The sequence below is a fragment of the Chenopodium quinoa genome, unplaced genomic scaffold (genome assembly GCF_001683475.1).
Source record: "Chenopodium quinoa cultivar QQ74 unplaced genomic scaffold, ASM168347v1, whole genome shotgun sequence".
Classification (NCBI taxonomy): Eukaryota; Viridiplantae; Streptophyta; class Magnoliopsida; order Caryophyllales; family Amaranthaceae; genus Chenopodium; species Chenopodium quinoa.
Genome location: NW_018745540.1, coordinates 2,224,237 through 2,248,200, shown reverse-complemented (window position 1 = coordinate 2,248,200; position 23,964 = coordinate 2,224,237). Strand labels below are relative to the sequence as shown.

Here is a 23,964-nt window from a genome sequence, read left to right as displayed (position 1 = left end):
GAGGAGGATATCCCAGTTCCAGGGCTGCAAGGCCCACCTAGCTTGGAGGAGCAGATTGCCTCCATGAGGGCCGACATGAACCATGTCATGCTTGGCATGGGAGACTTGAGGAGGGACGTCAGTGACACGCAGAAGGCGGTCACAAACCTGTCGATGTCCCATGATAGCATGGCGACCACCTTCGGCAACCTGCGGGATCAGCTCGCCACCTTCCAGGCCGAGTTCTTTGATATAGGGGGCATAATGAGACAGCATTTCCAGGGCGGTCCTAGCACCGGCCCAAGGTATGGTCCCCCCACCCCTCCCGATCAGTAGTTTGCTTTCCCTTCCCCTTGTTTATTTGCTTTGTTCTATGCATACATTGAGGACAATGTATGGTTTAGCTTGGGGGAGGATATGCTTTTCACCTTGTATATATTAGATTTATTCCAGTTTTTGGGTAGTTTATTTCTTTCTAGTGTCAAATAATATGCCATTGCATGATTATGCTTCTATATTTATAATCACATATGTGTGCTTTTTGAAAAGAAAAAAAAAGAGTTTTTGAAAACCAATTCATTGATGTGCTTGGATTTGAGCTAGGTTGTGGCCAGGATGGTCTCCCCGCTCTACTTATGTGAATAGTTTGTGTACCCGATGAGAGTCTTGAGCCTTATTTGACTAATTTCACTCTACCTCAGTCATGTTTCTTCTTGTGTGATTAGATTGTCCTTCATATAATCGAATTCTTGGTCTTGCTTTTTGACTATTTGAGACTATATGATGCATGTCGCGAAAAGATGATTGAAATTTCCTTGTAGAAATTAGAGCCTCCACATTTTAGGCCTTCATGTTTTTTCTTTTTGTTTTTATTTATTTTTATTTTACATTCACCCGTAGGTTGAACCAATTTGAGCCATATTAACCCCTTCTTGATACCCTACATTTAAAGCTTTAGAGCTATTTTTCTAGGTTTATTTTGAAGGTGTTTTACATTTGTTAAGCCCTATGAGTGTGAATGATGTTGAAAAAAATGGAAAAAAATGGAAAAAAAGAAAAGAAAAAAAAAAGAGAAAACAAAGAAAACAAAGAGAAAAGAAGGGAGATTATGAGGGAAAAAAAAGAAAAAAAAAGAAGAAAGAAAAAAAAAAAGAAAAGAAATATGGTCTTAAAGGCCTTTGAAAAAATAGAGAAGTCTTCCATTTTATTTTTATTTAATCCCTTCCTCTTTGTGTGAAGAGAAAAAAAAAAGGGAAGGAAAGAATAAAGGGCTATGTTTATAATTGTATGGAGTTGGAGGAAATAAGGTTGGATTGAACCCGACATTTGAATGTGTAGTAGGATTAGGATTTGTTTTATTTTGAGCACCACATTCCCAAAATACGTCGTCTAACCCTGATTTACCGAGCTTACCTAATATGGATTTCATGATTTTCATGTTTGCATCAATCACTAAAAGTGGAGAAAGTCACATTGCAAGCCTAAAGAGGCCAGTTGTGTGAAGTTGATATGCATGCTATGCTTAGGTTGAGTGGCTTCATTTTTCACCCCGAAAACACATGAGCGTTATTGTTCTTATTTTTCACAACTAAGTGAGAACTATTCATGTTTGTGTGAGTAGGTATGGGGAGATTTGTGGTAAGATTGGTTGTCAAGTCCAAGTATATGAGATGAATGGTGGTTTTTGTGCATGTTGACTCTTGATTTCGTTTTTTATCGTGGTTTTGAACTTGATGGCACATTGTGATTGTTTGAGGAGTTGTCATTCTCCTCCCTTGTGATTCATGGTTAAATGCTTGAGGACAAGCATTAGTTTAGCTTGGGGGAGTTTGATATGTCGTGTTTTGTGTATATTATTTGGCTTATTTTTAGTTAGTTTTGTTAGTTTAGTTGAGTATTTGAGTTTGTTTTGGCGTATTTTGCTTTAGTTTGGATAATTCGATGCTTTTATGGGTAGTTGTGTTGTTTTTGATGAATTTCAGGAATAATGGAACTAATTTGGATGAGTTATGGATCCATGAAGTAAGCCAAGGCCCATGAAGTTGAAGAATTGAAGAAAAGGCCCTTTTAGAGGTAGGCACGGCCGTGCCTACTATGAGGCACGTCCGTGCTTCTGAGTATACAGAAGCGCCTTACTGAAGACCCTAGGCACGTCCGTGCCCAGGTAAAGAAGAAGGCACGTCCGTGCCCAGGAGACAGGCACGTCCGTGCCCAGGAGACAGGCACGTCCGTGCTTGGAAGACAGACTCAGCAGCGTTTTTAATTTTAGAGAGGCACGTCCGTGCCTCCTGGAATTTCAGTGCGCCAAACTTAGGAGTTAAATCTTATCTTTTTAGGTTTGTTTATAAACCTTTTAGCCGTGTTTTGAGGACAATTAATTAATTAAGCCTTGTTTTTATTTTTTTTATTATTCTCTCCTTAAGAATTAGTTCTCCATTATTATTTTCCAAGTTTTTTGTAATTCAAGATTCAAGCTTTCTACTTTCAATATTATTCAAGATTTGGTATTTATTTTTCATCCCTTGTTATTTAATTATGTTTTCATTATTTATTGATGTTTTTGTTTCTTTAATCATGTGTGAGTAGATTCTTTAATTCAAGGTCTAGTGTAGCCCTATTATTATTGATGCATGAATTAAATCTTTAAATTCTTTAATAACTTTAACAATTGAATTGCTAACATGATTGTGATTATGCCAATGCTAGGTTAGACGTAACTATAGTATTGCGATTATTCCATTGTTTTTATCACAGCGAGAGTTGGGTATAAATGGATTTTAGTAAATTAATTTAGGGTTTGATTCATATCACGAGAGTAGTTATGTTTGATAATTGGGAAGTCGGAGTAATGTGTTTAATGTCTTAAATATGCATGATACCATGAGAATAGGACTGATTGTATGTTAGGGAAGCCATTGATACTCGAGAGAGATCCTTGGTATTTATTAGGGTTTACTTTTCCCCGTTCGATTGAAATCGTATGTTAAGGGTAGAATTACAATTGCATCGATAATAATTGTGGTGAAACTAGATCTTGGATGTTTTAAGTACTTGATTTAATCATCTCATTTAAGTTTATTTTCGAATTCTTCTCATACTTAGTTCCGTAGATAATTGATTATAATTGATTCTTGCTTAGTAGAAATTCCAGTCTATTTAATTATTTTTGAACCTTAGTCTCTAGGGATCCGACCCTTACTTGCCAGTCTACATTAGTATTGGTCTGTTAAGTTATTTTTTATAGGTACGCGACACGCCTACCAAATAACATTGGAAGCAATTTAACCATAATATATCTAACAATTAATATAAGACAAATATAATAAAAATTGTTAGAAATATAACAGGAACAAAAGAAAAATGATTCCTTACTTTGATTGCGTTTGCTTACATTGCAACTATAAGACAATAAACACATTAGTAACTTCAAGGAGAATAAATAATAAAATGGAAATTAATTCAAATGGAAATAAAGTTGATTTAGGGTCAAACCCTCAAACAGTTCAACCTTTCACGCCTTGGCTTAAGTATGGAATTTCATGTAAAGTACGGACTCCAGGAAGTGCTTAATGGATGAATTGTGAAATAGGGAAGGCAAGTATTTAGGCTAGAGCATAAGAGAGAAAGAGAGTATCTGAATTGGTGCCCTAAAACTGCGAAATGAGCCTTGTATTTGTAGAGGGGAAATGAGAAATGAGGTTTGGAACCCTAGAAATGAAGCGCAGTAGAAGAAATGAGCACCGCACCACGACATTGGGCACCGTGGCACGGCAGATGTACGTACTGTGGCACGGTAATGTACCGTAGCGTGGTACTCATAAAAACGCGTGGAGAAAGATAAAAATAGGTAAAAATGTACCGTGGCATGGCAATTTTGTTATCTAGAAATCTGTATAAAATTCATTTTTATCTTATATTTTACATAAAGCACGTGATAATTGGGCGGCGTTTAAGCTATTCCGGACTCATTTTAGGTTTAGGGTTTTATAATATTTATTAATAGGGCTTAATTAATAAATAAATGAAATGGATTAAAGATGGTTTGGGCTAAAATGAGGATTGGACAAGGCTTGACTAAATACTTGGACTGAAATGTGGACTGATTTGTAAACTGATTTGTAAACTGTGTTGGATTTTAAGCACTCCCGAGATTAAATACTCGACCCAACCAATAATGGCGGTGAAAGGTTGTTTATCATCAGGTTTGGTTTTGGGGAGACATTTTTAGATGTCTACACATGATAATATCCTCCATTAATGTTCAAATAAAAAATCTAGAATATTCTCCAATTTCTTCTCTAAATAATTTTAGATCAGAATTTTTAATAAATAAATTGCTGAAAATATTGTGAAATTTTCCATTGTAGCATTTGTTTCTACTGTTTACAAAACCAAAGAAGCGGACCATCTTAATGGCGAAAACAACTATTAACTCACATGCGCAAGCTCCGTTAGAATTTTGTTATTTTAATTGTGACTTTAGCGTCTCACCAATTGTTGGGTGAGGCTTACCCAATACTTTCGGTATATATATTTACTAGATGAAACCATTGCGATGCACGGTTTGTTTGTATTTTTTCAAACAAAATATTTTACATAATATATAGTATTTATCTTATAAACTTTGTGATATTCGCTTGCTTAGTTGCTTACTACTTGAATTTTTATTATAAAATGAATTATTAATTTTGTTTCTCATATTTAGATAAAATTTGTAATATATAAAAATTGCAATTCTTTTTTTCATTAGCTAAAATATAACATTTTCCTATGTGACGCTCTAAAATATCTTGAAAAAACTTTTCTTTATTTTATTTTTGTAAAAATTTATCATAATATTGGTTCCATTAATCACCCAACTAAATCAATTAATTTTATTCATGATAATTTCTTACAAATAATAATCTTAGGCCCTGTTCACTTCACCTTAAAATAATAATATTCAGTAAAAATACTTTTAGTTCAATAAAAATGAGTTCAGTTCAGCAAAAATAATTTTAGTTCAGTAAAAATAATTTCAGTTCAGTATAAGTAAAAATAATTTCAGTTCAGTATAAATTAGTAACTCTAAAGAAGAATTATAAAAGAGAATCATTAAAAATAATTTTAGTTCAGTAAAATTAATTTCAGTTCAGCAAAAATAAGGTGAAGTGAACGTGGCCTTATGTGTCGCACTGATAATTTTTTTATTTTGTAATATAATCCTACGTAGCACTTTTAAAAACATAATTTATCTTACGTGGCATAATCCTATGGTAGCGTTTTAAAATTATTAATCCTACGTGGCGATTTTTTTATTATTATTATAATCCTACGCAGTGCTTTAAAAAACTAATCTTACGTGGCATAATCAGATTGTAGCGTTTTAAAAATATTAATCCTAAGTGGTGCTCTAATAATTTTTAAGAAAAATAAAATCTTAAGTGGTGCTCTAAAAACACAGGAAAAAACTCCCCTTTATATATATACTAATTTTATGCCCGGGCGATGCCTGGATTGTCCTAAACTTTTAAGCTTGAATGTTAAATTCGATCATGTAACCCCTTTTGATAATGTAAAATATTTAGACAAACGATATCATTTTGGTTATTTATATAATAGTGTACTTTTTGTAGTTTTATTTGTAAATAGATATCTATATTATTATTAACTTGATATTTTTTTATTGCACTTAAATTATTTTTAATGAACTGAATATATTTTTACCAAACTAAAATTATTTTTTCTGATTAAAACTTTTTTTTTTTTACTGATATTCTATTTTTTATTAAAATATATTATAGATGGATCTCATTTTAAAGAATTTCTTATAACGAATTATATGATGGAAATATTAACAAGTTATAAGATATTTATTAAAAGTTATAATTAATTTTGTATATATGAAATATTAGAAGTATATCTATAATAAAACATTATACAATATTTTTATCCTAAAAAAATCTATCCAAAATTCGCTTACCTAGCATCCTATGTGTCATAATAATACCTATTTGTCGCGTACGTGGCTCGACACTTGGCGAAAAACTGAAATGCCAAGTGTCGATGTCTCGTGGTCTGGCCGGGTGTGTCTTGATTGTTGATAAATAATACTTAGTTTTGTGCCCGGGCGATGCCCAGATTGTTGATAAATTTTTTGGTTTGAATGTTAAAATCGGTCTTATAATCCCTTTTGATAATGCTAGATATTTAGACAAACAATATCATGTCGCTTATTTATATTATAATTGTACTTTTTATAGTTTTGTTTGTAAATAGATATCTATGTTATTATAATTGAACTTTAGTTATATTTACTGAACTGAAAATATTTAATTTTTATCAAACTAAAATTATTTTTACTAATTAGTTTTATTTTTGTTGATTTTTTATTTTCTTAAAAATATATTAAATATATTATAAATGGATCTTATTTTAAAGAACTTTTTAAAACAAATTTTATGATGGAATTAGAACTGAGTCATAGGATATTTATTAAAAGTTATGAATAATTTTGTATATGTGAAATATTAGAAATATATCAATAATAAAACTCTATACAACATTTTTATCTTAAAAAATCTATCCAAAATTCTCTTCCTTACGTGGCTCGACACTTGGCAAAAAACAGGAATGCCAAGTGTCGTTGTCTCGTGGCCTGCCTGTGAGATCGGTTTAATTTTTATCAAACTAAAATTATTTTTATTAATTAAAAATTATTTTTATTGATTTTTTATTATTTTTAAAAATAAATTAAATATATTATAAATGGATCTTATTTTAAAAAACTTTTTAAAACAAATTTTATGATGGAATTAGAACTGAGTTATAAGATATTTATTAAAAGTTATGATTAATTTTGTATATGTGAAATATATCAATAATAAAACACTATACAACATTTTATCTTAAAAAATCTATCCAAAATTCTCTTCCTTAGGTGGCTCGACACTTGGCGAAAATCTAGAATGCCAAGTGTCGCTATCTCGTGGTCTGGCTGCGAGACCAACTTTATTTATTAGTGATATGATATATATTAGATTTATTAACTCTAATAAGATTTATCAGATTTAATAAGTTCAAGTTCAATTAAGTGATCCAATCTTTTGGAAACGAACAAGTTTGGAAGAGACATTGCCCTCACGTTGTTTCATCTTATGTAATCATGGACAAGTTGTCTATTACACGAGGAGTTTTCAGGGAGTATCGTTATGTATCTCTTAGTCGAGGAGTTTTAATTGTACCATTATAGTCATTTTAGTACCATTACAACTAATTATTATATTATTACAGTCCAATAGTATGATTTTAAAACCTAGTGGTACATATATTAGCTTCAAAAGCATACCATTGTAACAATTTTTAACATAATTTAGACCATTTACAATACTATTGTATTAATAATGATACATTGTACATCTCAGTGGTACCAATGTTAATTTTTAAAATATTTACGAATTATTATGTTATGTACCAACAAATACAATACATTACCCCATTACTATTTCCTCCTCTCAGTAAAGGTGCTACCTCGAGTTTTTTTTTTTTTTTTTTTTTTTTTTTTTTTTTTTTTTTTTTTTTTTAAAAAGTTCAATTAAGTGAAAGAAACCCACCCTAATTATTTGATTTTCACTAATTATTTCAGATCACAGCAACATTTAAAAAAAAAAAATTAAATAAAAAAATATCAAAGTCCAACAGCATCCCCTCGCCCCCAATCTCGTAGCCCTGCTGTATCTCTCCCATCCTTACACCTTGTCCACCGAACTCACTCCTTCATTTCTCTCTCCTCCCCAACAACACCCAACGCCGACCACGCGAACAACCAGCAACTGACTGTGGTGCCTCCTCTTCTCTTCCATTTCTTGTTCAATTAAGGTATGCAATTGCATATCTTGTCTTTAACTGGTGCTTCGAGTTGCTGTATCTCTTCTTGCTCGCAGTTCTCATGTTTAGAAGCAACAATCTTGTTGCTAGATTGTTTGAACGCCAGACTCGTGCTTCTACTCCTGGCACCAATGTATGTTTTTCTCGCTTTTTTTAATTACATTTTTTGAACCATTTTAGTTTTGATTGTTTTAGGGATTATCTTGGAATTTCTTACTGACTGATTTATTTTGATTACTAGCATATTATTCTTGTTTATAGCATTCTTGTTTATGATACATATGTGATTGTGTGACTACCCATGTGTTAATCTTGGCCTTTGAGTGAGAAATTGTGTTTTTTGGTACTTATTTGAATGTCAATTGTTCATGTGTAAGTTCGTGGATTGTGATCTAGACGTAAAATGAAGAATTTGAGTGATATAGAATTTGATTGATGATGAACTTGGTGAATTTTTTTATGTGGGTATGTAACGTGTGAGACTTCAAATTAAATTATGGAAGTGGAGCAGAGGTTGGAGTTCTTTGGGTTAGTGTTTGAGAGAATAACCCACCTGTGAGTTTGGATTAGTTTCCCGCCTCAATGAATAATTGCTTTAGGATGGAAAATTGATGGTCTTGATATCTTGTATGTGATCGGACTCTCCTCCAACAGGGCAACACAGACATGTCCAAAGGTTTTCTTAATATTTGTTAAGTAGCCTAGTCTTTGATCTGTGTTATTCTAGAAATAGCTGTTTGCTAATATGTTGGCTGCAAATTTGTCATATTCAATCATTTGGGTTTTTGTTTTATGAATCTAACTGTGACGTTATATATCCAGATTCATCGTGCTAGGCAGCTTTATGAGAATATTGTGCCAAGTTATACCATATATGACGTTGATTGCCCCGACTATTCTTTTCGTAAATTCACTGAAGATGGTCAGTACCTGATCAGCTTTAGTAAAAATTACCAGGAGCTAATTGTTTATAGACCATCATGGCTATCATTTTCATATTCTGGAGAAGAGTGTGATGCTCATGATCTCCCTTCGAGAGCAAACAAGTTTGACAGCTTCTTCACTCAGTTATATTGCGTATCACTTGCATCAACAGATGAAGTTATTTGCAAAGACTTTTTTATTTACAAGGAAAGTAACCAATTTGGACTCTTTGCAACTTCTACTTCACAACTTAACAATGCTGCGTCCACAGAAGGTGCTGTACAAGGTGTTCCATCCATAGAAAAGATTACATTTCACCTACTAAGGTGTGCAGTTTGATCTTGGGTTTTTCAATAGTTTTGGTCTTGTATTGGTTAGTACTTTAGTCTGACATTCATTTTGACCAAATAAGCTTCTTTTTTTTTTTTTTTTTTTCTTGTTTTTATTTTCCCTCTCCTCCCTATGTGATTACTAGGAGCTGGCTTTATTTAACTGTCATCTATTGATCTTTTAGATTGGAAGATGGCATTATGTTGGACAAGAGGATCTTTCACAATGATTTCATTAACTTAACACATAATGTGGGTGTATATCTATATGATGATCTGCTCGCTGTTGTCTCACTCCGCTATCAGATTATACATATACTCCAAGTTAGGGAATCTGGAAATCTTGTTGATGTGCGTGTCATTGGAGAATTTTGTCGAGAAGATGATGAACTCTTCCTGCATTCAAGTGCTCAAGTAAGTCATTCTCTTGAAAGCTGGATTCCTTAATCAAATTTTGTTGATCGCCGTGATTTAGGGAAATTGTGCATTGATACAAATGACATGTGAGATAATGTGATTACCCTTGTATTATCAATCTTAGGGAATTGCTTTTCTGCAGACTTTTTTTTTTTTTTTTCTTTTTGATTGGTAAAATTAACTTAAGTCTACCCCTCTGGATAGGACTAACCTAACACACTACACATCCTTGCGGTTGATAGCGGAAATCAGCTGTCAAAGATGGGCAGTTGTGCCAATAATTGGCTAAAAACACGGGCAGTGTATAAAAAGGCGCGCCTAGGCGTTAGGTGATTAGGGTAGAGCGCCTTTTTTGGTCCAGGCGAGGCACACCTAAGATGCACTTGAGGCGCACCTAGGCAAATTTCTTTAATTGTTTTATATTGTGCGCCTCACTTCAAAGATGCAAACTAAGGCCCGGCTATCACAGGTAGCTTCCCTAAAGCAATTGGAAATTAAGAAATAATTGAATCTCTGAAGATTTGAACAACAATTATTAAAGGTAATTTTGAATAGTCACAGGACATTAAAGCTCTTTTGGGTCTCAATAAACAAACTATTATCTCCCTGTATAACTAAACAAAATCTCTTACGAATAGCGGAATTGATAGTTTGCCTTGATGCCAATGCTTCTGCTTTGCCCATTGCTTTAGCCCTTCCATGACTATTTTTTCTCTCTAGTCTATAATGACAGCCTATAGCAGCTTTCACACGGGAACATTTAGAACCATCAAAATTTATGTTACAAAAGCCTAGGAGAGGTTTTTACCTCTCAATATGGGTATGCAATGGAATTTGCTAATCAACCTACTAATAATGTAGTAAAAAAGCTTCATTGTTGATAATAATCATGATTCTAAACACCTCATACGCCAAATTAAATTAATTTTCCTAAACCATCTTTTTGACCTCATCAAGATTTTTTGTGCATGGAGGTATTTTTTCCATATATTTTTTTTATTTCCAAACTAATTTATCCAAAGGCTTAGAGGATCTGAAATACAATTTAGAAATTCTTTATTTCATTGCATTTGCTTTCTTATTTCCTAGACCACCATAGGCCTTTGGTTGAAAATTCTTATAAGTGTTTTAAGAAGTAATTAAACTAGATTTTGGATGGTTTTTCTTTTATTTCAAAATAAATCCAAAATCCAAGTGACCAAGTTCAACACCACCCTCAGCCCTAAAATTAATAGATTTAGAAACTTTGAATGCCTATATACTTTTGAGCTACAAAATTGAATTATATAAAAATTTAACTCTTATGTCAGTAATTGGACATTCTAAATATTTACTCAACAAGAGTTAACTCTGATTTCCTGTCATCCTTCTAAATGCTTTCCTATCATTATTATTGACATTCACTATTGTTTCTGCAAAAGAAATTCGGGATTTGAGCTGTGGGGGAGCCTGTTCGTCTGGTGAAACAGAGTCCTGCAAAACAAAGAAAGTCAACTCGGGGGGTGTTCTCGAGAAAGCCCCTCCGATAGTTAAGTCAGGCAAATATGTTTAGAGAGAGAATTTGTAGAGAGAGAGTGGAGAAAATTAATTACCTGGCTAATATGTGTAGATTAGTATTTATAGGAGTGGATTAACTGACTAGGGTTCGAATTAGGGTTTCTGGCTGTTTTAGGCCTGTTTGACCGTGTTAGGGTTTCTCGGGATGCGTGCTAAGCACGGTTTCGAAATATTCCTGTCTAGGGTTTAAATGAGGGTATTTTGGTAATTTCCGTATTTAATGAATGTGGGCCCACAAGGGGGTCAAAACATTAGCCCCATGACAAATTCGTGAAGCGCGCTCCGCTGTTCGGGAGTTTTTCGGAAAAATATCGATTGAATGAAATCAACCGTCTTGGAAATATAAGTATGCTCGAGTCGTGTCAACAACACCTTTTTTATTTTTTTATTCTTTTTTTTTTTATTTTTTTTTTATTCCTGTTAGTTGTCAAGCGCGATGCTTTGCATGGCGAGAGCTACTGGGTGACGCCTGGGCATGCTGCGCGCTAGCAAACATCTAAGCTTAATGGGCGATGATGTGCTGCGTGCTTGGTGGTGATATGCTATGCACCAGCATGCACCAACCCTCGCTCCTTAGGGCGACGACTTGCTATGCACTACAGCCCCATGGTCTCCTCGGCGATGATTTGCTATGCATTGCAGCCCATTGGCCTCCTGGTGATGACTTGCCCCTCGGCCAATGGTTTCAGACCTTTTTAATCGCGTTTAAACATCCTTGTGACTTGGAAACAGAGGTGTTTTTGGCACTTATGTGTCTTGTGGGCGATGAAGTGTCATGGGCAGTTTCCTTTACTATCAAGAATGCTTAAAAATGACCACTTCCTCTTTTGTTGAAAGCAATCTCGCCTATTGCTTAGTAAATTTTAACAAAAACTTCAGGATATCATAACTTGGCACTCGGGTGTCCGAATTGAGCAAAATTTATTTTCAACTTGTGTATTTTTTCGAGCTCTATGCGGCTTCGAATATCCGTAGGGGCTTCGGCCCAACATAATTGCGGAAAAAGGCCTCTAGCATGGTGAAAATGCCATTTTCTGATTACATTCTTACTTTAAGGCATGGAATTAGAGGGTGATGTGCTCGGGTCGCCCCTTAACAAGCCCCTAGGATGGGCGATGATATGATTGGCGCCCCTTGGGGCTAAGAGCCCCTAAGATGGGCGATGATATATATGATGCCTCTTGGGGATGAGAACCCCTTGGATAGGCGATGAAAAGAGTTGTACTTTATGTATACAATTTCGTATAATTACACGTATTCTCCGTACTCTTTTGCATGAGTTACAAGTGTCTATGACACACTCTTTCTACATGAGTGACAAGTGTCTTGTTGCTCACTTTTCGAAGCGAATATTTCTCTATATATGGCCAACTTATTCATTTCTTATTCACAATTTCAATCTTAAAAGATTTTTAGTGAGAGAAAGTAGTGAGAGAGAGCGTTTGTAAGGCGAGATGGTAGAAGAAGGCTAGCAAGCTCTTGTCTCGAGGTAGACGAAGAGGTGTTCCTTATTCAGCATTAGTGGGATCTCACTTTAGTTGGAAGACGCTATCTTTTAAGGTACGCCTTTGTTCCTCTCTGCTCGGTGATGAAGGAATCTTCGAACGTGAAATACCGGCGGGGTTAATTTATGTATATTTATCGTCGTAATTGGGACATCCCATTGGTTTCGAACTTGGGCGAACTTAACTTGAGTTTGAATTATGACATTCCTTCGACTAAGGAGGAGGCTGTAGTTGCTCTTTGTTTAGAGATTGAGGGTCGCATGATCAAGGGCAACCCACACGCATTGCCCTCGACCTGGATACCCGACCGGGCCTTTCTAGAGGATGAGAGGAAGCTGGTGTACAGTAGGAGGCTTCTGCTACTCGTCGGGTATGATGGTGGGGGTTTTCCACATATATTATTGTTGTTACCTATATTAACTTCTAAATTTCTTCTAACTTGTATACAGTCCCCAAATACATGGATTTAGAAGCACTAAAGAACCAAAAAGTCATGGCCCTACAAGCCGCCATGGGGAGGAAGAAGTTGAAAGATGGGACTAAGCAATACCTCTCCTGCCTCGAGGAAGTTTTCTTAGTTGATTTTGAATGCATCTTGTGTCCTGAATCTCACTACTTGATATTTTTTGCAGAAGACTAAGGGAACATTAGCTACTCGGCCCGTGTTCGATGTTCATGGTTAAAGCTCCTCGGTGGCTCATGAAGGCCAGGAGGTTCGGCATACACAAACTCAGTTTCCTCTCATGATGCAAGAAGGTTATGACCACTACCATTCCCTCAACGCCCACCAAGTCCTAAGATAAAAAGGCGCGATGACGGCAGTAGTTCGTCTAGCAGGGCCTCCTTTTGGGATTTCGCCAGTATGGGTAGAGAGGCGCGTGCTGAATCGGCGTTGAGTCACCTTTACTTGAGTGTTGATGCCGACCACTAAGGTTTTAGATCACGAGAATGAATTCAAAGCCATGCAACAATTGTTGGGCTGAGGTTAGTGTCTCTTTTTCTTTTATGAAGTCTTCCTTTTGTGTTATGATTGACATGCCCTTATTACAGTTTTCCGTATGGGCCATTGCATTTGCGAGATATGGGCTTGATGTGCAATATTTGACCCATGAAAGGGATTGCAAAGAGGCTGAATTGCTGAGATGTTAGATTGCCGACATGGAGTCGAAACTCAAAGAGGTAAGGGACCTTCAAGTAAAGGATGCTTCGAAGTTAGAAAAGTTGGAGTAAACTCTTGTGGATTTGGAATCAACGAAGGAAAAGTTGGCCATCCCGACACTCAGCAAGAGATGGCGGAGGCATGGCTCTAGATGGCAACGGACTGCCCTTGAAATTGTTCACCCTGTGCTCAAGTTTGATCCTATCTTTGAGAAATACGAGGAAATCTGTCAAAAAGAGCTCAACGAGTTGATACAAAATGTTACGATGGCGATTGGCGACCATGAACTGGAAGGTCATGGCTAAGTGGGCGGTGACCGATACCTCATTGATGATGGGCAACTGGGCACTGGCTATGAGAAGGATGCCACGAGCTCGCACCATACTTAGTTTCCTTGTTTTGTTGCCTTCTTTATGTTCTTGTATCTCTATGTTTTTATGTTGGCTTGTAGTTTGTATTTCAAGTGATATCAATGGAAAAACTATTTGATTTGGAAAATTGCAAAAAATTGTTGAAACATTGATGGATATTATTATGGCAAAATTGTGTTTATTTTTATGTCTTAGGCCCCTTGGGGCTAATAAGCCCCTTGGATGGCGACAATATGTCTTACACCCTATTACATCATTTAAGAGTTTAGAATATAAAGTAAACAGAATAATGAAATATATGAACTAAGGCCCCTACATTGCGCAACATCCAATCTCCTACCCCGATCTGCTTCTCCTTGACCCTCCTATTGAAGTGACGAGTCATTTTCTACTTCTGTGTGAGCTCGGAGTCGGGCGTTGCCCCTTATTTCAGGCAATTGATCTAGATCCATGATTTTGTTTGCTTCATTTATGTCATAATCGTAGAATGTGACCCTAGGCGATAGAATTCCTACTTCGAGAGGTAGCACCGCCTCGCTTTCGTAAACAAGATAAGCTTTTGTCTGTTGACTTTGATAGAAATCAGCCCAAGGTGGCTATGCATCCTATTAGCCTTTGCACCTCCTTTACGCTTCTAGGGGACTGCACATCTAGAATGGCTTTAATTTTGTCAGGGTTAGTTTCAATGCCCTTTCATCAACCAAGGGGTTCATTATCCCTAAGGGGCGTAAGACATATTGTCGCCTATCCAAGGGTCTTATTAGTCCCAAAGGGCGTAAGACAAAAATAAATGTAATTTTGCCATAACAATATCCATCGATGTTTCAACAATTTTTTACAACTTTCAAATCAAATATTTTTTCTTATTGATATCACTTCAAATACAATCTACAAGCCAACATAAAAACATAGAGATACAAGAACATAAAGAAGGCAACAAAACAAGGAAACTAAGCATGGTACGAGCTCGAGGCATCCTTCTCATAGCTAATGCCCTATTTGTCCATCATCAATGAGTGACTAGTCACCGCCCACTTAGTAATGGTAACCGCCCACTTGGCCATGACCACCCAGTTCTGGAGACCCTTCCTTCCCTATCGAAAAAATAAAGAGACGGGACTTCTCTTCCCAACCGGGAAATGGAATGGAGAAGGAACGCTAGCTAGATTCTTAACACACACATGCAAGTCGGACGGGGGGGATAGAGCGGATGGTCCAACTACATAACTTTTTCTTTTTCACCTCTTTCACTCTAGCGGGAAGAAGACAGGTGGGAACGAGCGGAGCGAGAGCAAAGCAAGTTCCAGCGGTGGGTTGTCTTCATGGTGCCATTTCAATCTTTTTCACAGGAAGATATTCTTAGTTCGCTTTTTCTTCAAAAAAGATATTACCTCAAAAGGCCTTCCCATTAGGTTAGGAATCATCGGAATCCGCTTCAAGCCCCAATTTCGTCAAAGGGTCGCCAATCGTAACATTTTGCATCAACTCGTTGAGCTCTCTTTGACGGATCTTCTCATATTTCTCAAAGATAAGATCAAACTTAAGCATAGGGTGAACAATTTCAAGGGCTGAAGACGACGAACGCCCATTTCTTGTCTCAATTCGTTAGCCTCCACACTCTCGTCAGCATGATGGGCCTTTCCGTCTGCCGTCTGGAGCCATGCCTTCGCCATCTCTTGCCGAGTGCCGGGAAAATTGCCCCTCAGGCCAACTTTTCCTTCGTAGATTCCAAATCTACAAGAGTTTACTCCAACTTTTCCTTGGCAGCCTTCTTTTCTGCCGGTGTAACTTTGAAGCGTCCTTTTCCCGAAGGTTCCTTACCTATTTGAGTTTCAACTCCATGTCGACAATCTGATGTCTAAGCAATTACGGTGGCCCTACCGAAAACTATAACAAGGGCATGTCAGTCATAACTATAAGCAATTACGGTGGGCCTGATCCCTTTCATGGGTCAAATGTTGCACATCAAGCCCATGTCTTGCAAATACGGTGGCCCTACGGAAAACTATAACAAGGGCATGTCAGTCATAACACAAAAGGAAGATAGCATAAAAGAAAAAGAGCCACTAACCTCCGCCCACGATTGTTGCATGGCTTTAAATTCATTCTCGTGATTTAAAACCTTGTAGTGGTCGGCGTCAACACTCGAGTAAAGGTAACTCAACGTCGATTCGGCACGCGCCTCTCTAACCCAACTATCGAGATCCCAAAAGGAGGTCAAGCTAGATGAACAACTGCCGTCATCGCCCCTCTTTCTCCTAGGACTTGCGGGCGTTTAGGGAATGGTATTGGCACCGAGTGGTCATAACCTTATTGCGTCGTGAGAGAAATCTGAGTTTGAGTTTGCTGAAGCTCCTTGTCTTCACGAGCCATTGAGGAACTCTGGCCATGATCATCAACCACGACCAAGTAGCTAATGTCATTGGGTCTTCTGCACAAAATATCAAGTAGTGAGATTCAGAACACAAGATGTATTCAAAATCAACCGAGAAAACTTACCCAAGGCGGGAGAGGTACTTTCTTAGTCACCTCTTTCAGCTTCTTCCTCACCATAGCGGCTTGTAGGGCCATGACTTTTTGGTTCTTTAGTGCTTCCGAATCCATTTATTTCGGGACTGTATACAAGTTAAAAGAAATTTAGAAGTTAACAAAGGTAACTACAATAGTATATGTGGAAAACCCCCCTTTCTCTCATCCTCTAGAAAGGCCCGGTCGGGTATCTAGGTCGAGGGTAGTGCATGTAGGTCACCCTTGATCATGCGACCCTCGGTCTCTAGACAAAGAGAAACTACAACCTCCTCCTCAATCATCGCGGAGGAATGTCATAATTCAAACTCAAGTTGGGTTCGCCCAAGTTCGGAACCAATGGGATGTACCAATTACGATAATAAACATACATAAATTGACCCTGCCAGTTTTTCACGTTTGAAGGTTCCTTCATCACCACTCTAAAACCCATGCGAACGTGACCAACCGGGTCCAAAATTATCCGTAAAGGCGATAAATGTGAACAAGTTTCTCCAAAGCTTGTGAGTCAGAGATTGTCCTAGCATGCAGCGCACGACTAAAAAAGAGTACACTTTGAGCCAAGAGTTGGGCGTTAAGTTGTAAATGGCTAGGTTGTACTCACACAGCAAGGTCCTCACAAATGGATGGAGAGGAAAGCGCATTTCTTGCTTTAATAAACCCAATACACGGTGGTACACATAGGAGGTGGAGTTGTCGGAGTGTCGTATTCATCGGGGGCATACCCCATATATTGGCTAGGTACTCCTTATTTAACGGCCATTGATTGTTAATAGTGGTCTAAGTTGCGTCTAAATACCGCCCTTAATCCATAAGCCGACAGGCCTCCTCTAATCAATGGGTAATGTTGTACGCTGTCGGGTGATGTTGGCCTTCGTTGCCTCGATCTTCCCCGGTCTCCCGTGACATTATTGTAACTACACCATTTGCAAGGTAACAGTGCCTAACAAATAAATCGTCTTCACGAAGGAAGGTCGTAGTTACCGGGGATCCAATCTTCTTCATAATACGAGTATGGAGACTCGCTATGAAAATCCGACAACACGTCGGCATAAGGGATGTTGGAGGTAACGCAGCAATCCTCCGCTACTTCCACCGCGGGCTCGCCTAAGGAGGTCCACCTTAGCAGTCTAATACTAGAAGAACTTGAATATGAAGCCATTAACAAGAAAGAAAGCAGAGAGGAACAAAGGTGTACCTTAAAAGATAGCGTCTTCCAACTAAAGTGAGCTTCTGCTAATGTTAAATCACGAACACCTCTTTGTTTACCTCCGGATAAGAGCTTGCTAGCCTTCTTTTACCACCTCGCCTTACAAACGCTTTCTCTCACTACAAATCTTTTAAGATTGAAATTGTGTATGAGAAATGAATAAGAAGTTGGCCATATTTAGAAAAATATTTGCTTTGAAAAGTGAACCACAAGACACTTGTCACTCATGCAGAAAGAGTGTGTCATAGACACTTGTCACTAATGCAAAAGAGTACGGAGAATAAGTATAATTATATGAAATTGCATACATAAAGTAAACTCTTTTTCACCGCATGTCCAAGGGATTTTTATCCCTAAGAGGCATCATACATATCATCGTCCATCCAAGGGGCTCTTAACCCCAAAGGGTGCCAATCATATCATCGCCCATCCTAGGGGCTCGTTAAGGGGCCACCCGTGCACATCACCCTCCAATTCCATGTCTTAAAGTAAGATCGTAATTAGAAAAATGGCATTTTCACCATGCTAGAGGCCTTTTTTCGCATTTTCGTTGGCCTAATTCCCTGTGGATATTTTTTACCGTGTAGAGCTCGAAAAAATACACAAGTTGAAAAAAAAAATTGCTCAATTCGGACACCCGAGGGCCAAGTTATGACCTCCCGAAGTTTTTGTCAGAATTACAAAGCAACGGGCGAGATTGCTTCCAACTAAAGACGAAGTGGGGTCATTTTTAAGCATTGTTGATAGTAAAGGAAAGTGTTTATGACACTTCATCGCTCACAAGACACATGAGTGCCAAAAATACCTCTGTTTCCAAGTCATAAACGCGATCAAAAAGGTTTGAAGCCATTGGCCGAGGGGTAAGTCATCGCCCATGAGGCCAAGGGGTTGCAATGGCATAGCAAGTCATCGCCAAGAGACCAAGGGGATGCAGTGCATAGTAAGTCATCGCCCAGGCCGAGGAGCTGGTACGCGCTGGTGCATAGCATATCACCGCCAGCACGCAGCACATCATCGCCCAGCAGCATGCAACACAACATCGCCCAGGCAATCACATCACATCATCGCTAAGCAGCAGCATCGCCCAGGTCGCCCTAGCACAAGGTTTCGACTGCACCTCTGTGTGCTCGACGACTAACAGTAATAAAAAAAAAAGTATAGTAAAAAATAAAAAGTGTTTTATTGACGCGACTTGTGCAAACTTCATATTTCCAAGACGGTTGATTTCATTCAATCGATATTTTTCCGACAAACTCCCGAACTGCGGAGCGCGCTTCACGAATTTGTCGTGGGGCTAATGTTTGGACTCCTTGTGGGCCCACATTCATTAATATGGAAATTACCAAAATATTCTCATTTAAACCCTACAAAAGGAATAGATTGAGGTGCAGGCTTTTGTCTGAAAATCTCTGCTATCTCAAAATTTATATTTCCTAACTTATATTTTCCGAACTTATCTTGTTTGAAATAAGATAAATACGATAAAATAAGTTGTAACAAACAGACTCTTAAATCTTAACATCTCGCAAACTTAAGCTAAATTGAGGAAATAGGCCAAGACCCATAACAGAGTATGGGACAAATAAAAAGATTGAATTATACATGTCTTCTTCTCATAGATGTAGGGCATACTTTTTGAGAGATCTTTTAGCCAACTTGATATACTTCTGGGATTTTTTCTTTTCTCATTGGAGCTTGGAGATTATCGCTTTTCTGAAACTAGTAAACAAATAGCTAAATAAGGGGGCAGGATCACATAACGTTATATCTTTGATTACTCTTGTCTTGAGGTTTTGTATAATGAAGCAACGTATGTAGAGCTATCGAGTAAAACCTGATTAAACTTTGAAGACCTTGAAATTTGGATGTATGGTTTTCAGAGATCTGATGATCAAGAAGAAATAAGGGTTTGCTGAGATGCAGCACTCTTGACCTAGGTTTTGTCAAGCTTTTTACTTCTATTTCTATCTCTTACTCTCTTGCATCTTCTTAATAATGCATTTCATTAGCAATCTCAGAGATTGATGCTTCTGTGCAGTTGAGAGTTATTATCTAACTTCCAAGAGTTGCTTTCTACAGTATGGAACAATAAACGACAATAATAACCAGAGACAAGCTCTTGTGAACAACAATGAAGGTGTTCCCAGCAGTGAGCATTCTATGCTAAGTGGAATCAAACAGCGGTTACTTTCATTCATATTTAGAGGGATATGGAATGAAGAAGCAGATGAAGCAAATGTGAGTCATTTTACCTGTTTAAATTTCTCATCAATGATGTTTTAAAAATATTAATTGATGCAGCTATTAAATCATGGATGGATTATAATATTCTATCAATGTGATATAGTATATGCATTGTTAATTCAGTATTTATTCTTTATTCTATTTTATTTTCATATTATCTGTTTGCATTTCATCTCTTCTTAGAAAGCAGCTTGTTTATTCCTCTTGTCGTATTGTATTCAGCGGGTCCAACGGTTGAAAAAGAAATTCTATTTATATTTCCAAGTTTACGTTGACTTGATAATGTGGAAGGTAAATTGATTTGTTAGAGAATTCTCAATGTATTCTTTAGTTATCCTCGCAAAAATTTAAAATCTAAATGCAAACTCTTTTGTTGTCTAGGTTCAATTCTTGGACAGACATCACTTGTTGATCAAATTTGGTAGTGTCGATGGAGGGGTAAGGCGATCTCTCCCACCCCCCCCCCCCCCCACCCCCCTTATTTTTTCCTTACAGGCAAACCTGTATGTGCCTATACTGTAATATGGACCTGGTGTTTTTCCTTTTCTGTGTGTGTGTGTGAGGATTGATATGATATGCAGAAAGGGGATTTCTGTAATCTCGAGAAACATCCATCTGCCTTCGCCTAAGAAAGATTTTGATAGGACATGAGTTGCTGATTGAAATATAATTACAGGTCTCCCGAAATGCTGACCACCATCCAGCCTTCTTCGCTATATATAGCATGGAGGCTGCGGAATTTGTAGCATTTTACCAGGTCTGTCTTTGCTGAAATTACATTTATGTAAGCTCAACAGTTTTCCCCACTATGATTGTTACACAGAAAATTACTTACTTTTGACGTGATTGTAATTTGCTTATCACTTGTCCCCATGATTCAGAATTCAGCAGATGAGCTTTATTTTTTGCTCGAGAAGTTTGCTGACCATTTCCATACATCTCCAAACAATTCATTGCATATGAAATTTATCTCATCTCATTCAAATAACCTCCACGCCTTTGAACAATTGATTTGCTTGAAAAATAAGTCTGGCAGCTTTTCACAGGCAAGTTGTTTTTTTTTTTTTAATCTTTGCCATTTTCTGGTTTTTTTTGGCTGTTGTAGTTATGACTTTACAAATGCTTAGAAAAGTTAGCGTTCTTTTTAACATATGGCCAGTAATTGCAGTTTGTGAAGAAAACATTGGGATCTTTACCTTTCACTTGTCAGTCACAGAGTCCATCACCCTATTTTGATCAGTCGCTCTTTCGGTTTGATGAGAAGGTTTGTCTCTTATCCTTTGCCTAACAAGTCTGATCGTATTAGCTGTTAAAGCAGGATTTGACCTTGCCTGGAGTTGCTTGCTGTGGCTTACTGCCTATTATTGTTGTCAAAATCTACTTTAACTAATAGATTATTGAAACTTGCTTCAACCATAACAAATTTTATCAGAAACTTGCTGTATGAAATATTAAGATGTATAACATAAGATCATGCATGCAATCATTGTCCTAAAGAAGTTTGTTGATGCATGTGCCATGCTGAGGAAACAATTTGGGTTTAACTCTTCTGATTGTTTACTTTAAAGCTGAAAATTAGTTTAAAAAAAACTATGTATTAAAACAAGACACCTGGTGCATGATTAATGCAAAATGTTGAACCAAATGAAATGTCTCCGACCTTTCCATCAATCAAAATACCTTTTGGAACTTTCGAACCTAATTAATTCTATGTTCATTGCAAGGGTACCTTCTCTAGTAAGATAAAGGATTATATACAAGTATTACAACGAAGGGAGGGATTACAGTGATTACCTTGGTCTTATTTATTCTATTTGAATTCTGAAAAGAGAAAAGTGTTTCTTCCACCCATTTTCTATAACTAAAATGTCCAAAATAACCATAAGAAGCATTACTATTGAACCAACATCAGATATGTAGAGGGTTGACCAAGAACTAAATAAAACATGCTAGAGAAGTAGTACGATAATCCTCATTTGTCTGGTTCCTGTCTATCACGACATTGTTGATGGTCAGTTCTGAATGTCCAAGTGCATGATTTATATATGCTTCATGCCAGTTTCATTCGATAGCTAACCTCTGCTACAAGATCTGTTATTGCAATGAAAAATATTGTCATTTTATAGATAGCTTTGAAGTAGGAACACTGTTTGAAAAGGTGCAAGGCGATAGGGGGTAAGCACTTAATTTGGTCTGGGCGAGGCGTTTTTGGTTAGGCGCATGAGGTGTGCCCACCCGAAGAACTGTTCATATAGTGTGCCTCACTTGGCACGCCTAGGCACACCTAGGCGCAGCAAAACCCCTCTTGCTTCAACGTGCCTTGAGCTTTTTATACATTGAGTAGTAAAACTTTAATATGCGTGGTTAAATTTTCTCTCGGTTTTGTCATATTTTAGAACTAGTTTGATTGTTTAAATGATCTAATTATTTGGATGGAGTGTGCTAGATTTGGCTTTTATGCCTTTGCTAACACACTTTTAAGTATTGGAACAAATTTTCAGTTTCAGTGTTTCATCATACTACGTATTAGTTTTTCACGTGATTGGTGGTACAACCTTGTTTCTTACCTTTTCTAATTATGTCACTAATACAGCTGATTATTTCTTACCTTTTCTAATTAAATGTCACTAATACAGCTGATTTCGGCTACTGATCGGCATAGACAATCTACAGACCATCCCATTAAATTTATCTCAAGGAGGCAACCCAAAATTCCAAAGTTCAAGATTAAACCAGGTATGTGTCCTGTGTGATTATTGGATAATCAAACATCCGTCCTTAAATTTTGGTGTCCGTAATGGACCGCTATACTCGTCATCATTTTGATTTAGTATGAAATTTAGTAATTAACAAACAATGCTTACTTGTATCATAGGCCCTGAAGCTGGGAATTCAGATGCTCGGGCAAAGAAGATATCCTCGTTCTTGTTCCATCCTATTCTACCTCTTGTCATTTCCGTTCAACAAACTATGTTCTCACAGTCTTCCGTTGTGAATATTCACTTTCGGAAATGATTAGTTCTTGTGGTTGTATCTCTAAATATTCTCTTTTGGTACTGTATAATTTAGCAGTTAACAATTTTGGCGGGAAAATCGTGTCCAAGAGCTGAATTTTGTATCTATGGTTCTTCCTCAATTCTCTTTTGTGTGTTTTTGTCTGCATAAGAATTGACAGAACCTCTCTGATGTAAATGTTTTGAAATAACTAATCGACCAATTATTATAATATCTAATATTTTAAATCATAAAATATCAATGACTAACTATTTTCTGTTGTGATTTTATTATATTGAAATGCTTATACATATAAAGTTGTAATATATTTTTTCCATTCCTTAAAAAAAAAATTAAAAAAAAATTTCTATATGCATAAAAAAAGAAAGTAAATTTTGTATATAACCACCCCTTAATACATCATATTTAGAAATAACCACCATTTTTTTTCAATATTATCAAATACCACTTTTTATTTTTTTATTTTTTTATTTTTTTATTTTTTTTATTTTTTTATTATTATTATTCAAAAGCGTTAGAGCAACTCTAATGGCGGGCTACAAAATATTGTAGCTGGCCATGCCACATCACTTTTTCAAGCAACATCAATTTCATGCTACAAGTTGCCCCATCAGTTAACTACAATTAGAGTTGTCAATTCGGGTAAACGAGTCGGGTTTGGGTTTGGTTAGTGTGGGTTAGGTCAACTCAAGTCGGGTCAGTTCGGGTTAATGTCGTAATCTAGGTGGGTGGGGGTTGGGTTAGGTCATGTTTGAGTCGGGTCACGTCGGGTCATCATCTTGTCGGGTTTTGGTCGGGTTTAGGTCAGGTCAATAACATGTCGGTTATATTTGGGTCGGGTGAATAATATGTTGAGTTTAAT

At 36.8% G+C, this 23,964-nt stretch overlaps 1 protein-coding gene across 2 annotated transcripts; it reads left to right on the top strand.

Annotated features, from left to right (window-relative positions):
* Positions 1–7,520: 7,520 nt before the first annotated feature.
* Positions 7,521–23,512, top strand: LOC110716013 (light-mediated development protein DET1-like). 2 transcript variants are annotated; one of them, XM_021894647.1, is made up of 11 exons: positions 7,521–7,978; positions 8,668–9,095; positions 9,284–9,512; positions 19,923–20,081; positions 20,271–20,378; positions 20,469–20,525; positions 20,764–20,844; positions 20,969–21,133; positions 21,256–21,351; positions 22,724–22,823; positions 22,963–23,512. In XM_021894647.1, the coding sequence occupies exons 1-11, from the start codon at positions 7,907–7,909 to the stop codon at positions 23,100–23,102; spliced, it is 1,635 nt and encodes a 544-aa protein (XP_021750339.1). In that variant the 5' UTR covers positions 7,521–7,906; the 3' UTR covers positions 23,103–23,512. The 2 variants fall into 2 exon arrangements, with proteins under 2 accessions (XP_021750339.1, XP_021750340.1); XM_021894648.1 differs by having other exon boundaries at positions 7,522–7,978; positions 20,310–20,378; positions 22,963–23,511.
* The last annotated feature ends 452 nt before the right edge of the window (positions 23,513–23,964 follow it).

Bases quoted from the DNA above. Each gene is read 5' to 3' on its own strand.
- LOC110716013 (XM_021894647.1), top strand. From the start codon at position 7,907: ATGTTTAGAAGCAACAATCTTGTTGCTAGATTGTTTGAACGCCAGACT. The intron at 7,979-8,667 runs GTATGTTTTTCT...TTATATATCCAG, and splicing joins CTTCTACTCCTGGCACCAAT to ATTCATCGTGCTAGGCAGCT. The intron at 9,513-19,922 runs GTAAGTCATTCT...TGCTTTCTACAG, and splicing joins TCCTGCATTCAAGTGCTCAA to TATGGAACAATAAACGACAA.